General features: G+C 42.9%; 1 protein-coding gene across 2 annotated transcripts in view; it reads right to left on the bottom strand.

The window, feature by feature from the left end:
• The window catches only part of kif6 (kinesin family member 6), a 204,758-nt gene that overhangs the window by 171,133 nt on the left and 17,281 nt on the right, over positions 1–16,344 (bottom strand). For both annotated transcript variants that reach the window (XR_006084703.1, XM_024439629.2), the window contains exons 4-6: positions 10,066–10,213; positions 8,944–9,053; positions 2,482–2,611 (exon numbers count right to left, since the gene is read on the bottom strand). Coding sequence is in view for 1 of the 2 variants with exons in the window: in XM_024439629.2 (XP_024295397.1) it covers positions 2,482–2,611; positions 8,944–9,053; positions 10,066–10,213 (388 nt within the window). In the remaining variant the exon portion in view is untranslated. The remainder of the gene's footprint in view (positions 1–2,481; positions 2,612–8,943; positions 9,054–10,065; positions 10,214–16,344) is intronic.

The following is a 16,344-nucleotide window of genomic DNA, read 5'->3' on the forward strand; positions in this document are numbered from 1 at the left end:
CGTGTTTGGAGGAAGAAGAAGGATGAGTACAACCCCAAGAACACCATCCCAACCATGAAGCATGGAGGTGGAAACATCAATCTTTGGGGATGCTTTTCTGCAAAGGCGACAGGACGACTGCACCGTATTTAGAGGAGGATGGATGGGGCCATGTATCGCGAGATCTTGGCCAACAACCTACTTCCCTCAGTAAGAGCATTGAAGATGGGTCTTGGCTGGGTCTTCCAGCATGACAACGACCCGAAACACACAGCCAGGGCAACTAAGGAGTGGCTCCGTAAGAAGCATCTCAAGGTCCTGTAGTGGCCTAGCCAGTCTCCAGACCTGAACCCAATAAAAAATCTTTGGAGGGAGCTGAAAGTCCGTATTACCCAACAACAGCCCCGAAACCTGAAGGATATGGAGAAGGTCTGTATGGAGGAGTGGGCCAAAATCCCTGCTGCAGTGTGTGCAAACCTGGCCAAGAACTACAGGAAACGTATGATCTCTGTAATTGCAAACAATGGGCATGCCTATAAATTCGGCAATTGAAGGCATCTAGGGATTATGTTAACTTTCATTGTGTTCAGTTCAAACAATGTATCTGGAGTATTTCTCCTGTCTTATCCGGTGTCCTGTGTGAATTTAAGTATGCTCACTCTAATTCTCGCTCTCTTTTTCTCTCTTTCTTTCTCTCTTTCTTTCTCTCTCTCGGAGGACCTGAGTCCTAGGACCATGCCTCAGGACTACCTGGCCTGATGACTCCTTGTTTGATCGGAGGGTGAGGGCTAGGGCCATTCCCCCCAGAAATGTCCGGGGACTTGCAGGTACCTTGGTGGAAGAGTGGGGTAACATCTCACAGCAAGAACTGGCAAATCTGGTGCAGTCCATGAGGAGGAGATGCACTGTAGTACTTAATGCAGCTGGTGGCCAAACCAGATACTGACTGTTACTTTTGATTTTGACCCCCCACCCCCCCCTTTGTTCAGGGACACATAATTCAATTTATGTTAGTCACATGTCTGTGGAATTTTTTCAGTCTATGTCTCAGTTGTTGAATCTTGTTATGTTCATACAAATATTTACACATGTTAAGTTTGCTGAAAATAAATGCAGTTAACAGTGAGAGGACGTTTCTTTTTTTGCTGAGTTTAGGTGTACTGGCCAATTATTTTAAAAATGAGGATGAACTGTCATTGCAAAACCGGTTGACCAATAGAGGGGCATCAATGAATGTGTCAAAACTTTGCAAAGAAAATGCAGCGAAAGCAAAGGGCAGGGTAACATAACCAACAAAAAAAAGCAACGATGGAAGCTTTTCATCGCAATTGCATTATCATTTAAAAGGTTTCAAAGATATAGATTTTTGCATTAATTTATAATTCATTTGTTCTTGCCTTTCAAAATTATTTCCTTGCAACATTATTTATTTGGCTATGAATACTTTTGGGTTAATGTTTTGCTTTCAATATCAGTATTTTGGATTGCAATAAGAATTTTGTTCTCAAATTCAAAAAGTTTGCTTGATTTTAAGTCACAAATGTAATTCCATGGTCCTAAAGACATTAGGCAACGTTACCATTAGGTCCCTTTAGGCATATTCACACTGCACCTTATCCCAGGGCTAAGAACCTCCGTAGCTCTGGGCTTGGGGAGATTTTAGGCCGCAACTAAGCGAGTGTTCACATTTTCACATTCTAAAATGGGCTTGCGCCAACCTTAGCCCAGGGCTAGCCAGCTCTGCTCCAGAGCAGGGTTAGCACCGGATTTTCGGGGCTAGCCCCAGAAACACAGTGCCAAAATAGCCAGTGTGAAACAGGGTTAAGAACAATGCCCAGAAAGCTCACTCTCACAATCAAAAATGCTGCACTGTCACCTAATTTACATATATTTATGATGCCTGTAATGCATTCTGCAAGTTATTTTGTTAAGTAAATTCATGCTACTTCATCTGTGCAAAAACATTGGTTGCAATGCCTAACAAAAATGCTTGCTGTGCAGGCTGGCTAATGTCTTCTAATTTAGCCAACTAAAGCTACAAACTCTCTGGAAGGGGGGGCAAACACTCCATTTGTCTGTTTTTATAACTTTTCTATTTACATTTAATTGGATATATCCATTAAATATTTTTGCATGATTTCACCTGGATCAGAAAAGTTGTATTGATGTCTCGTTTGTGGTCAGCATTCTCTGTATTGTGGCAAGATCGAATTTCAAAAGTGAAACATTGTTTCGTAGGTCAGACAGCAAGATTTACACAAACCATCACTGTTGGAAATCAAATGCTAGGCTAGAAGCAAAAGGAAATAAGGTGCTAATAAAAGTCTCATTACTTATAACATTGTGTCCAGGGCTTTGGAATACAAGTGTGAATCCTTAGCCCAGGGTTAATAAATGCTTGTGTGACCACAGGCTAGCTAGCATTGTGAAAAGGCCTTTTTAGGGTTTTGGCGAGACGTTATCCCACTGACGTCCTCCAAGCCCTTGCTTCCAACTCCTTACCTCTGCAATCATGCGATTGGTGTCTCCCAGGAAGAGCAAGTTGAGAGCCTCCTCCTCGTTGGCTGATTGATGGAGTGACAGGTTTCTCAGGTGTATGTTCTGGTCCGGGTCTTCCATGATGGTAACTTTCCTGTAGAGGCAAGATGGCAAGCACACACACAAATTTCACCAGCCTGAGATAATGTTTTTACGAAAAAAGTGCCTCCAATCAACAAAAGAGGGCTTGTAATAGGCTGTTCATAATATCTGTTCAAAACTCAAACTCCAAAAGGGATCCATAGTGAGTAATGTGAGTATATAACGTAATCCTTTTTGCTTACTGTAATTTTAGCTTTATGTGAATTTGTGATATCTTAAATATCTGTGATTTATACATCATAAAAAATTGGCCTAATGACACTAAATCCACATTGAGGCTATTTAATAAGATTACATCATTCCCCCCTCCCAGAGGCCAGCCTTCAATCCAAACAAACTGCATCTGCAAGGCTATGTCCCAAATGGCACCCTACTCCCTATATAGTACACTACTTTTCCCTACATAGTGCACTATTGGTTCAAAAGTAATGTGCTACATAGGGAACCGGGTAACATTTGGAACACAGTCCAAGTCACTGGGCTACAGCTACAGCCCAGCGCCCTAGCCTGCTGTACACATGCTGTATCTAACTCATTCCCAGATTCCAATGTGATAGACAGACACAATCTGTATGCGTTCCAAATGGTACTATATTCCCTTTACTGTATAGTGCACTACTTTTGACCAGAGCCCTATGGGTGCACTATGTAGGGAATAGGGTGCCATTTAGGATGCAGCCTCTGAAAAACAAACAGTGGATGAGTTATTGCCCACATCAAGTGACATCAAATAGAGATGGCTTGTACAGATGCTGGGTGTCACATCCTAGGCCACAACCAGCAAAAACATCCCACAGGATTGATTGACTGACAGGGTCGAAGAGGATAAAGCATAGCAAATCGACACATACAACAACACAGAGTTACACATGGAATAAACAAAACATACAGTCAATAATACAGTTGAACAAAAGAAAACAAAAAGTCTATATACAGTGAGTGCAAATGAGGTAAGATTAGGTGAGTTAAGGCAATAAATATGCCATGGTTGTGAAGTAATTACAATATAGCAATTGAACACTGGAATGGTAGATGTGCAGAAGATGAATGTGCAAGTAGAGATACTGGGGTGCAAAGGAGCAAGATAAATAAATAAATAAATAAATACAGTATGGGGATGAGGTAGGTAATATAGGATAGTTCTTGACCTTCCCTGCTAATGTTCGGTCATCAACGGTCATGATGACTTTACTGGGGTGCTATCCTTCTTAGCTCCCACTGGATATTACTGTGTCCCGATTCACTTGTATTTTTAAAAAATTATGTATTAAACAATAGTGGATAGTACCTCCAACCAATGCTTGCTGACACCAATCAATGATCGTACCTTGGAAATTGTTGGAAATGGGTTATCATTGCGGGATCTTGTTTCACTTGTGAAATGCATTTTGATTCTTCATTAAAACATTCACAAATGTCAAAATGGACATGAATACTGAGTTTGAATGCAATGACAGCGAACACTGTAGGACAGGGGTTCCGAAACGTTTTTGGCCCACGACCCCATTTTGATAGAGTATCTGAAAATTAACGCAACCCCAACCACGTGAAAAACAATTGTAATTAAAAGCCAATGTTAACTATTGTATTTGGGGCTATGGTAGTCAATTGAAATCTAACAGTATTTCTGATTGTCTTCTCAACTCACCATCACATATTTCTAATGTGGGGCTATGACAGTCAATTGCAAATTAGTCTAACATAATGTATCTTCTCACCGCCACTAATGAGATGGGTGTGCTTGATGCATGTCTCGTAGGAGCTTCTCAAAGTCAGGGGGTGTGGTCTTTGCGGTCACGTCCAACCTACGTAGATATTTGATTTTAATGCAGACGAGAGCATTGAATCCAGCTTCATGCAGATATGAGCTGACAATATTATGCTGTTTCTGTTAGAAACATGCTGTAACTACTCTCCTCTTCGTCTGATGATGAGGAATAGGAATCATCGGACCAACACGCAGCATGGTAAGTCTTCATTGTAAATGTAATTAAATAAATTGAACACTGAATGACAAAAAAGAACAAAGTGAGTGAACGACACGAAACAGTCCTGTAAGGTGAAAAAACACAAAACAACTACCCACAAAACCAATGTGGGCAAGAGCTACCTAAGTATGGTTCTCAATCAAGAGACAACGATAGACAGCTGTCCCTGATTGAGAACCATACCCGGCCAAAAACAAATAAATACAAAAACATAGAAAAAATAACATAGAATGCCCACCCATGTCACACCCTGGCCTAACCAAAATAGAGAATAAAAAGCCTCTCTAATGCCAGGGCGTGACTCCGGCCGCAAAGGTGCGGACTCCGGCCGCAAAACCTGACTCTAAAGGGGAGGGTCCGAGTGGGCCTTCTTTACGGCGGCGGCTCGGGTGCGGGGACCATGACAGCGGACCCTGGACTGAAGACCCTCGTAGAGGGCGCCACTGGACTGAAGGGCGCCTCTGGACTGAGGGGCGCCTCTGGACTGAGGGTCTGCAATTCTGGCAGCTCCGGAGTGAAGGGCGACTCTGGCGGCTCCGGATTGAAGGGCGACTCTGGCGGCTCCGGAGTGAAGGGCGACTCTGGCGGCTCCGGGAGTGAAGGGCGACTCTGGCGGCTCCGGAGTGAAGGGCGACTCTGGCGGCTCCGGAGTGAAGGTCGACCCTGGCGGCTCTGGAGTGAAGGGCGACCCTTATTTTGTAAAGTGCACTAGTCCCTCCGGAGTGAAGGGCGACCCTGGCGGCTCCGGAGTGAAGGGCGACCCTGGCGGCTCCGGAGTGAAGGGCGACCATAATTTGTAAAGTACCAGTCCCTCCGGAGTGAAGGGCGACCCTGGCGGCTCCGGAGTGAAGGGCGACCCTGGCGGCTCCGGACTGACGGGCGGCTCCGGCAGCTCCGGACTGACGGGCGGCTCCGGCAGCTCCGGACAGACGGGCGGCTCCGGCAGCCCCGGACGGCTCCGGCAGCTCCGGACAGACGGGCGGGTCCGGCAGCTCCGGACAGACGGGCGGCTCCAGCAGCTCCGGACAGACGGGCGGCTCCGGCAGCTCCGGACAGACGGGCGGCTCCGGCAGCTCCGGACAGACGGGCGGCTCCGGCAGCTCCGGACAGACGGGCGGCTCCGGCAGCTCCGGACAGACGGGCGGCTCTGGCAGCTCCGGACAGACAGCGGCTCTGGCAGGCATACTTCCAAAGTTGTGGCAAAACGGCTAACAAAGTAAAGGTATTGGAGTGGCCATCACAACACCCCTTACCTCAATCCTGTAGAAAATGTATGTACATTTGGAAGACCCATTTGCGACCAAGCATTAACTTCCTGACTGACGTCTTGAGATGTTGCTTCAATATATCTGCAGAATTTTCCCCCCTCATGATGCCATCTAATTTGTAAAGTGCACCAGTCCCTCAGCAAAGCACCCCCACAACACGATGCTGCCACCCCCGTGCTTCATGTTTGGGATGGTGTTATTCGGCATGCAAGCCTCACACTCTTTCCTCCAAACATAACAATTGTCGTTATGGCCAAACAGTTCTATTTTTGTTTCATCAAACCAGAGGACATTTCTCCAAAAAGTACAATCTTTGTCCCCATGTGCAGTTGCAAACCGTAGGCTGACTTTTTTATAGCGGTTTTAGAGCAGTGGCTTCTTCCTTGCTGAGTGGCCTTTCAGGTTAAGTGGATATAGGACTCGTTTTACTGTGGATATAGATACTTTTGTACCTGTTTCCTCCAGCATCTTCACAAGGTCCTTTACTGTTGTTCTGGGATTGATTTGCAATTTTCGCACCAAAGCATGTTCATCTCTAGGAGACAGAATGCGTCTCCTTCCTGAGCAGTATGACGGATGCATGGTTCCATGGTGTTTATACTTGCGTACTATTGTTTGTACAGATGAACGTGGTACCTTCAGGCATTTGGAAATTTCTCCCAAGGATGAACCAGACTTGTGGAGGTCTACACATTTTTTTCTGAGGTCTTGGCTGATTTCTTTTGAATTTCCCATGATGTCAAGAAAAGAGGCACTGAGTTTGAAGGTAGAAATGTCCTTGTTTTTGAAAGAAAACATCAAATTGATCAGAAATACAGCGCAGACATTGTAAATGACTATTGTAGCTGGAAAAGGCCGATTTTTTTATGGAATATATTCATAGGCGTACACAGGCCCATTATCAGCAACCATAACTCCTGTGTTCCAATGGCACGTTGTGTGAGCTAATGCAAGTTTATAATTTTAGAAAACCCTTTTGCGATTATGTTAGCACAGCTGAAAACTGTTGTTCTGATTAAAGAAGCAATAAAACTGGCCTTATTTAGACTAGTTGAGTATCTGGAGCATCAGCATTTGTGGGTTCGATTACAGGCTCAAAATGGCCAGAAACAAATAACTTTCTTTTGAAACTCATCAGTCTATTCTTGTTCTGAGAAATGAAGGCTATTCCATGCGAGAAATTGCCAAGAAACTGAAGATATCATGCAACGCTGTGTATTACTCCCTTCAAAAAAAGCGCAAACGGGCTCTAACCAGAATATAATGAGCAGTAGGAGGCCCCGGTGCACAACTGAGCAAAAGGACAAGTACATCAGAGTTTCTAGTTTGAGAAACAGACATCTCACAAGTCCTCAACTGGCAGCTTTATTAAATAGTACCCGCAAAACGCCAGATGAGCAAAAGAACATAGACACTGGACAGAGGAAGATTGGAGAAAACTGTGATGGGCAGACCATTCTAAGTTTGAGGTGTTCGGATGACAAAGAAGAACATCCATGAGACGCATAAAAAATGAAAAGATGCTGGAGGTGTGCTTGACGCCATTTGTCAAGCATGGTGAAGGCAATGTGATGGTCTGCGGGTGCTTTGGTGGTGGTAAAGTGGGAGATTTGTATAGTTTAAAAGGGATCTTGAAGAAGGAAGGCTATCACTCCATTTTGCAAAGCCATGCCATACCCTGTGCGGGTGGCGCTTAATTGCAGCCAATTTCCTCCTACAAACAGGACAATGACCCAAAGCTCAGCTACAAACTATGCAATAACTATTTCGGGAAGAAGCAGTCAGCTGGTATTCTGTCTATAATGGAGTGGCCAGCACAGTCACCGAATCTCAACCCTATTAAGCTGTTGTGGGATCAGCTTGACCGTAAGAAGTAAAATCTCTTCAGATGACCTCAACAATTTGACAACTAGAATGTCAAAACGTCTGCAAGGCTGTAGTTGCTGCAAATGGAAGATTCTTCAACGAAAGCAAAGTTTGAAGCTTGACTATACTTCCTATTCATTTTGCAACAACTTTCTTGTATGTTATCATGGAAAACAAGGACATTTCTTAGTGACCCCAAACTTTTGAACAGTAGTGTGTGTGTGTGTGTGTGTGTGTGTGTGTGTGTGTGTGTGTGTGTGTGTGTGTGTGTGTGTGTGTGTGTGTGTGTGTGTGTGTGTGTGTGTGTGTGTGTGTATATATATATAAATATATATATATATATATATATATATATATATATATATAAATAAATAACACACAATAACCTGATAGAGAAAGAGAACACAGCAAAGGAAAACAGTATAGTAGATGTTAGGTAGACATGTATAGTTTGTATTAAAGGGGCATTCTGGAATTGGGAAAACAACAAAGCGGTCCACTGCCACTGTTTTGTTAAACAGATGAGCAAGAGGGCTGGAGAAATGTAACCACTCAAATTCAGAGACAGAGCTATGGATGCAAGGACTGACCGTCCATGAGATCAAAAGTATTATTTTAGCCTACAGTGTTTGTTTACAATTGCATTGTTTACAAACCATGTACTAAAACAGGTGTACATTTTGAGATCTGATGGGATATGACAGTTGAACAAAGCTCATGAGGCATTTATAAATTCTTCAAGACTCAATGGTTAAATATAAATGTAAAGGTCATGGATGTACCAAGCCTGTATTGAATGGCACTCCAGTCTCTTTTCACCTCATTTAACACCTGATTGACTTAACAAAGGGGACATCTCAATAGGTGGTCAAGGTAAGTCATGACATAACACAAGTGGGGAGGTTGGGCCTTCCCTCTTTTGTTCTTCATTGCTCTTCTATTGTTCGTTAAGCAAGTGGGGAGTTCAATGACATCACGTCTTCCCATCAGCCCAACTCCTTGAATGCCCTACTCCATGGAGTTTGCAGTTGTGTCTAAAAAAAACAACACTATTTTGCTCAAAAAAACGTTTTTACCCTTTCGTGTGTGTACTTTACTGTATTTATACTTATCAACAGGAAAAGTTCCAAAAATCACTGGAGGACTTCTTTAAGTGTACAAGCCTAATTAGAGTAAAGTAAAGGAAAGAAGGAGGTACTGACGGTAGGTCCTCCAGGCGAGAGGCCTCATGCCGGGGGTCCAGCAGGTCATAGCCCACCTCGTTGTAGATCTCCAGGTAAGAGATGTGGGTGGTGTACACCATACTGCTGTCCTGTAGACAAGACAATACAATGACCCATTATGGTGGTTATGGTAACACATTTGAAGGTATCTTCATACGGACATAACGCATTCATAAGCCATACATAATATAGGTATGTAATCAATAAATAAAAAAATGTATTATCCACTGCTAATAAAATTGTTGTAGTGTATGGGATATTCAAACTCATTTAGTTGCAAATATAAGTTTGATTTGAAGTTAGTAATGATTGTTTGATTTTTTATCTCTCTTATCTAGCTACAGAGGCGATATATCAAAAGCCAATTAACAAGTTCATTCTTGGCTTCTTCTGGTATGATTAAATTGGATATCATGCCATTTTCTGCATTTATGTCACTCACATCCTCTGGCTGAAAGCTGGCCTACACACTAGTGAATGTGTGCAATAGCCTAAACTTGACTGAAAATGGGTGTATTTTATTTACAGGCACCCAAAGCAGTTATATGATAAAAGCAGTCTCAACTGGAGTTACAGACTGATTAATATTGGCAACCCACAACTAAAATCTTGCGTAATTGCGTCAGAAGCTCAATTTATGTTCTGGGGGAGACTAGAACAAGGAGCAGAAGTAGGGAGGTAGCTCCACCCCCTCTCTCTACAAGTTTTGGGCAAGTCTATAGGTCACATGTCCCCTCTCCTTGCAAAATTTGAAAGATGCAAGCCCTGGCGAAATTGTGATTTGTCCAAATGATCCGTGTCAAAAAAAAATCACTAGACCTGAATAAAAGTTCCACATTAGATATAATTTATGTTACCTACCTCTGTCCACAAGAGATTACAGCGTGATAGATGCACCACACACAATGCAAATTGCAAGGTACAGTATCGAAACACCCGCTACTTAGAATTTTTCAGTGTGTTAGCTCACAGCACAGCTGTTTTTGTGTGGGGAAAATGTTGTCCAAAGTGAAAATGTAAGTAGAAGGAAAAATTCTCCCCTAAAGGAGTAAATCAGCATAATCCAAAATTACACAGCATTAGGCACATCACACGGCTGACCTGGCTGAAGTGCTGGTAGAGGTAAGAGAGCGTGCGAGGGATGATGCCCCGGTCACTGTAGCGCTCAGCGCCTCCTGTGATGGTGAAGGTCTTCCCGCTACCAGTCTGGCCATAGGCAAAGATGGTACCATTGTATCCCGACAATACACTGTCCAGAAAGATCAAGAACAAGGTGCAAACACACTTCACAGTAACTATACAGGTAATCGTATACAAAATACTATTCTGGTGACTTTAAATCATAAGAGTGGAAAGAGCAAGGTGTTGTTATACTGTGGTACAACATTGCTCATCTCATATGTATATACTATATTCTATACCATCTACTGCATCTTGCCTATACTGCACTGCCATTGATATATTTATATATACTGTACATACTCTTATTCATCCCTACATTTGTGTGTATATGGTAGCTGTTGTGATTTTGTTTGATTACCTGTTAGATATTACTGCATTGTCGGTACTAGAAGCATAAGCATTTTGCTACACTCGCATTAACATCTGCTAACCATGTGTATGTGACCAATAAAATTTGATTTGATTTGATACTGTTGTATCCAGCCCACATACTGCCCAGACAAACAAAAAACTCTCAAGCTCAATTTGGCTTCTGGAGAGAGAACTTAAAGGGGCATTTCACTAAAAAATGAAAGTGTGTCTGATGTATTCAGACCTCAAATGTAGACTAATGTCAAGCTGAAACCACATCTAATGACATCGATTGTGTAGATCTAGCTATATGCCTCACTTAACCACTAAATTGAAAATATGAGTACTCTCTAATTTCCTAGTTTAATATGGTCCTTATTTTTTCCATTCATTTGGGATTGAAACATATAGGCTAGATGGATCTACACAACCAATGTGATGGGACGTGGTTTCAACTTGACATCCGTCAACTTTGGAGATCTGAAAACATCTCACAAACTTTAGATCGAAAGTGTAATGTTCTTTTAACTAGCAGGTAAGACAGAACCCAAATAAACATTTGCCACCAGTATGAGATGCAAATACAATGGTGTAACTATTCTATAAAGTACAGAGAAAGAGACGCCTCAACAGTCCTCAACTGGCAGCTTCATTAAATAGTACCCACAAAACATCAGTCTCAACGTCAACAGAAAGGGCGACTCCGGGATGCTGGCCTTCTAGGCAGAGTTGCAAAGAAAAGGCCATAATCTAAGACTGGCCAATTAAAATAAAAGATTCAGATGGGCAAAAGAATACAGACAATGGACAGAAGAACTCTGCCTAGAAGGCCAGCATCCAGGAGTTGCCTCTTCACTGTTGATGTTGAGACTGGTGTTTTGTGGGTACTATTTAATGAAGCTGCCAGTTGAGGACCTGTGAGGCGTCTGTTTCTCAAACTAGACATTCGTTGTGCACCGGGGCCTCCCACTCCTCTTACTATTCTGGTTAGAGCCAGTTTGCGCTGTTCTGTGAAGGGTGTTGTACAAGATGGGTTCTGTGTTCTGTGAAGGGTACACAGTGTTGTACAAGATCTTCAGTTTCTTGTCCATTTCTCGCATGGAATAGCTTTCATTTCTCAGAACAAGAATAGACTGATGAGTTTCAGAAGAAAGTTCTTTGTTTCTGAGCATTTTGAGCCTGTAATCGAACCCACAAATGCTGATACTCCAGATACTAGTCCAGATACTGACTAGTCTAAAGGACAGTTTTATTGCTTCTTTAATCAGCACAGCAGTTTTCAGCTGTGCTACTATAATTGCAAAAGGCTTTTCTAATGATCAATTAGCCGTTTAAAATGATCAACTTGGATTAGCTAACACAACATGCCATTGGAACACAGGAGTGACGGTTGCTGATAATGGGCCTTTTACACCTATGGGCCTTTTACGCCTAGGCCTTTTACGCATTAAAAACCAGCCGTTTCCAGCTACAATAGTCATTTACAGCATTAACAATTTCTACACTGTATTTCTGATCAATTTGATGTTATTTTAATGGACAAAAATGTGCTTTTCTTTCAAAAAGAAGGACATTTCTAAGTGACCCCAATCTTTTGAACAGTAGTGTAAAACTTAGTACATTTGAGGTTTAAAAAGGCTTCTGATGTTTGTAATTTCCGCTTGGATGTGTCAATCCCTACAAAAATGTCCATGAATTATAATCCACATAATAATTCACTGTTGCTGCAGGATTATTTTCCTGCTGTAGCAAATTGGCTAAAATTAAGATCATAAATCTGTATGTGCTGCAGGCGGTGGCATTACTCGCTAGACCAGCCTCAGGCACTCAAGACACGTTGGTTTAAGTGGCAGATAGGGAGGGACCACCCCTGCCAAGCCAACGTTATCCCACCGTTAAGAGGAAACCAACCTAAAACTCCCCGACACTTGATTGAATTGAAGCTGACACTATAAATCTACAGGAAAATATTGTAGCGAAAGACACACAGCGATGGCCACAGACAGACTGATCCGCCGGTGAGCAGGAATGTCTTGGTTGAGTGAAGGAGGGCCCAAACCCAGTCAGCAGGGTTTTGTGTCTGGTTGGTGTCTTGGTGAGACTATATTTTGGTTTGGCATTCAACAAGACACCACACGTGCAGATGAGCGACATGGTCCGTGGGAAGGAAAGAAAGGTCTGGGGTAGGATGGCAGAAAACCGGGCTCTTCATTGCGAAATTACAAATGACTGCGAAAGCATACATTCTGTCCTCTCCATGATGTCAAATTTAAGGAACCATATATCAGTTAATACACTTTAAAGGCCTACAGCAACAGTATTAGTATTACACTCTGAATCATTGAATTGAAATCTTTCCAAAGATTTCAGCCTCAAGCTAGTTTTGTTTGGGACATTCAAACACTTATTTTAGAGCGGTGAGCATTAGCTCTTCCGCTCCTGTACGCCTTCTATGAAAACCTGCTGTACCATCTACAAAAAAGGAAAAAAAATGTCTCATTCATCAGTCTATACAAAAAAATACATCCATTCATTCATTAGAAGGGTGGGTTGCTCTGGCTGGGATGAACGTTGTTGGGCAGACACTATGGTCTGCGTTCCAAGCGTCCCTCTATTCCCTATAAAGTGCACTACATTTGAAGAGAACCCTATGGGCCCTGGTCAAAAGTAGTGCACTAAATAGGAAATAGAGGCCCTTTTGGAAACAGCTTATCCCTAACAAGAGTGACTCATGCCTGCTATGGGGAAAAGAGGAAAGACGGACACTGGTTCTGTGTCATAACGACAGGCCTAATGATGCGGCCTGGGCTCAACCACTTAAGCCTGGGTGTTTCCAAACACTACTTCCTGTTTACACGCCGGTCTTCCTGGAGACGGACAAAGCCCTTCATAGGGCACTTCACCATCCCTTAGACCTGCTCCTCTCTACTCTCTCTATTTTACTCCACACCTCTTTATTTATACTGTATTTTAACTCCTTCTCACTTCATACTGTCCTACCGAACTATGAACAATGTTACTTGTAGCCCATGGGGAGATAGTAAATTGGATTTGTGTTACGGCAATAATGAAAAGGGGCATATAAGTTACTGAAGCCTCCAGTGAGCACATCGGACCGCTATGCAATTCAATTACTGCCAACATTCAAAGAAAGTGAAACAGGAAAAGATTAAGGAAAGGGCAGTCAAGATATGGTAAGAGAAAGCTACAGAAAGCCTGCAAAGCTGTTTGTCCTGTACAAACTGGGACAGTTTTATCATGGATTATATACCCTTGAGTCAGTATGAGTAGTGACTGTCTATATCCATTTCTCTGAGGGCATGTTAGCCCCTACAAAGATGGTGAAATGCTATCCAAATAACAAGCCATTTCTGCAGAGCTTAAACTCACACCTTTTTCTGCTGGCAACAAACAGGACATGAAAACCTTGTAGAGGACAGTAAAACAACAAATAGCCCAGGCTAAGGACAACTACAAAAAGAACGTGGAAAACAAGAGATCTTCAGTTTCTTGTCAATTTCTCACATGGAATAGCCTTCATTTCTCAGAACAAGAATAGACTGATGAGTTTCAGAAGAAAGTTATTTGTTTCTGACCATTTTGAGCCTGGAAAACAATCTCAGGCAGGCCTAGCAAAGTCTGGCAACCCTCACAGAGCAAGCCAAAAAGAAAACCAAAGGGAAAAACATGAAGGAAGAGGAACAGTTTGTCAATGAACTCATCACTTTTATCTGTTTTGATAATCACGACTTCTCCACTGTAACAGAAAGCCTGACGGAAAAACTGGAGCTCCAGTCCCTGGATGGAGTGGAGGTGCCAACCATTGAGGAGGAGGAGGTGAGACAGGTCTTCAAGAGAATCAAATCCAACACAGTCTACTGAAGGAATGCTCAGATGAGCTGGCAGACATATTTTGTTCTCTCTTAAACAACTCCCTATCAGAACACACGGTTCCCTCACTCTTGAAGACATCTGAGATCTGACCCGTTCTAAAAAAGAACAATCCAGCGGAGCTGAATGACTATCGTCATGTGGCATTAACGTCAGTCGTTGTGAAATGCCTTGTGGAGTAACGAAATACCCTTGTGGTCTCTGCCTGGCCAACTATGTCCACTGGGTTTCTCTACCTCTGAGCCCATTACGGTGGCTGACTCACTGGCTTGCTCTTCGCTCTTCCATCCTTCCTGTCCTCGGGCTCGTGCATCGGGGAGATCTCTGTGGGCTATACTTGGCCTTATCTCAGGGTAGTAAGTTAGTGGCCTGTTGGTGTGGGGGGCTGTGCTTTGTCAAGGTGTTTGGGGTTTCCTGCCTAGTTGTCCCTGTCCGGGGATAATTGTGGATGTAACCTAGCCCCCCTATCTCAGTCTCCTGTATCTAAGCTGCAATAGTCTATTTGCTGAGCGGCGAGGGTCAGTCTGTCAAATCTGGTGTAATTCTCCTGTGAGATCTTAGATATGCTCCCTCTAATTCTCCCATCTCGCCCTCTCTCCCCTCCCGGAGGACCTGAGCCCTGGGACCATGCCTCAGGACTGCCTGGTCCAAACTTCCATTTAAGAATAATGGAGGCCACTGTGTTCTTGGGTACCTCAATGCTGCAGACATTTGTTGGTAGCCTTCCCCAGATCTGTATCTCGAAACAATCCATTCTCTGAGCTCTACGGATAATTCCTTCGACCTCATGGCTTGGTTTATGCTCTGACATGCACTGTCAACTGTGGGATCTTATATAGACACGTGTGCCTTTCCAAATCATGTCCGATCAGTTGAATTTACCACAGGTTGTCTCCAATCAAGTTGAAGAAACATTGAGGATGATCAATGGAAACAGGATGCACATGAGCTCAATTTTGAGTCTCATATCAAAGGGTCTGAATACTTATGTAAATAAGGTATTTCTGGGTTTATATTTAATACATTTGCAAACATTTCAAAAAATCAGTTTTTCTTTTGTCATTATGGGGTAGGCTGTAACCTAACAAAATGTGGAAGAAGTCAAGGGGTCTGAATACTTGTAAGTTTGGACACACATACTCGTTCAAGGGTTTTTCTTTATTTTTACTATTTTCTACATTGTAGAATAATAGTGAAGACATCAAAACCATGAAATAACACATATGGAATCATGTAGTAACCAAAAAGGTGTTAAACGAATCAAAATATATTTTATATTTGAGATTTTTGAAAGTAGCCACACTTTGCCTTGATGACATCCTTGCAATCTCTCAACCAACTTCACCTGGAATGGTTTTCCAAAAGTCTTGAAGGAGTTCCCACATATGCTGAGCACTTGTTGGCTGATTCTCCTTCACTCTGCGGTCCAACTCATCCCAAACCATCTCATTTGGGTTCAGGTCAGGTGATTGTGGAGGCCAGGTCATCTGATGCAGCACTCCATCACTCTCCTTCTTGGTCAAATAGACCTTACACAGCCTGGAGGTGTGTTGGGTCATTGTCCTGTTGAAAAACAAAATGATAGTCCCACAATGCGCAAACCAGATGTGATGTCGTATCGCTGCAGTATGCTGTGGGAGCCATGATGGTTAAGTGTGCCTTGAATTCTAAATAAATCACGAACAGGGGCTTCGTTTCAAACTCATAAAAGACACACCCTCGTCCACTTACCCTCGCCTTATGCCCTTGGGGGAATCCCAGCGACCATATTTTTCAGCGGTCCAAATTATTAGCCAAGCAAGGGAAGTTTGCAACGTAAGCCCTTCAGCACTCGTATTTAATGTAGTTTGTAAGTGTACAATTATGGTCACTTCGGGGCAAAAAAAGTCTGCCAAAACGTAAAACCTCAACATCAATATCAACATCAATATTTTCCTTCTTCAGAAGTAGCTAGGC

Source organism: Oncorhynchus tshawytscha, linkage group LG12, assembly GCF_018296145.1.
Source record: "Oncorhynchus tshawytscha isolate Ot180627B linkage group LG12, Otsh_v2.0, whole genome shotgun sequence".
In the NCBI taxonomy this organism is placed as follows: domain Eukaryota; kingdom Metazoa; phylum Chordata; class Actinopteri; order Salmoniformes; family Salmonidae; genus Oncorhynchus; species Oncorhynchus tshawytscha.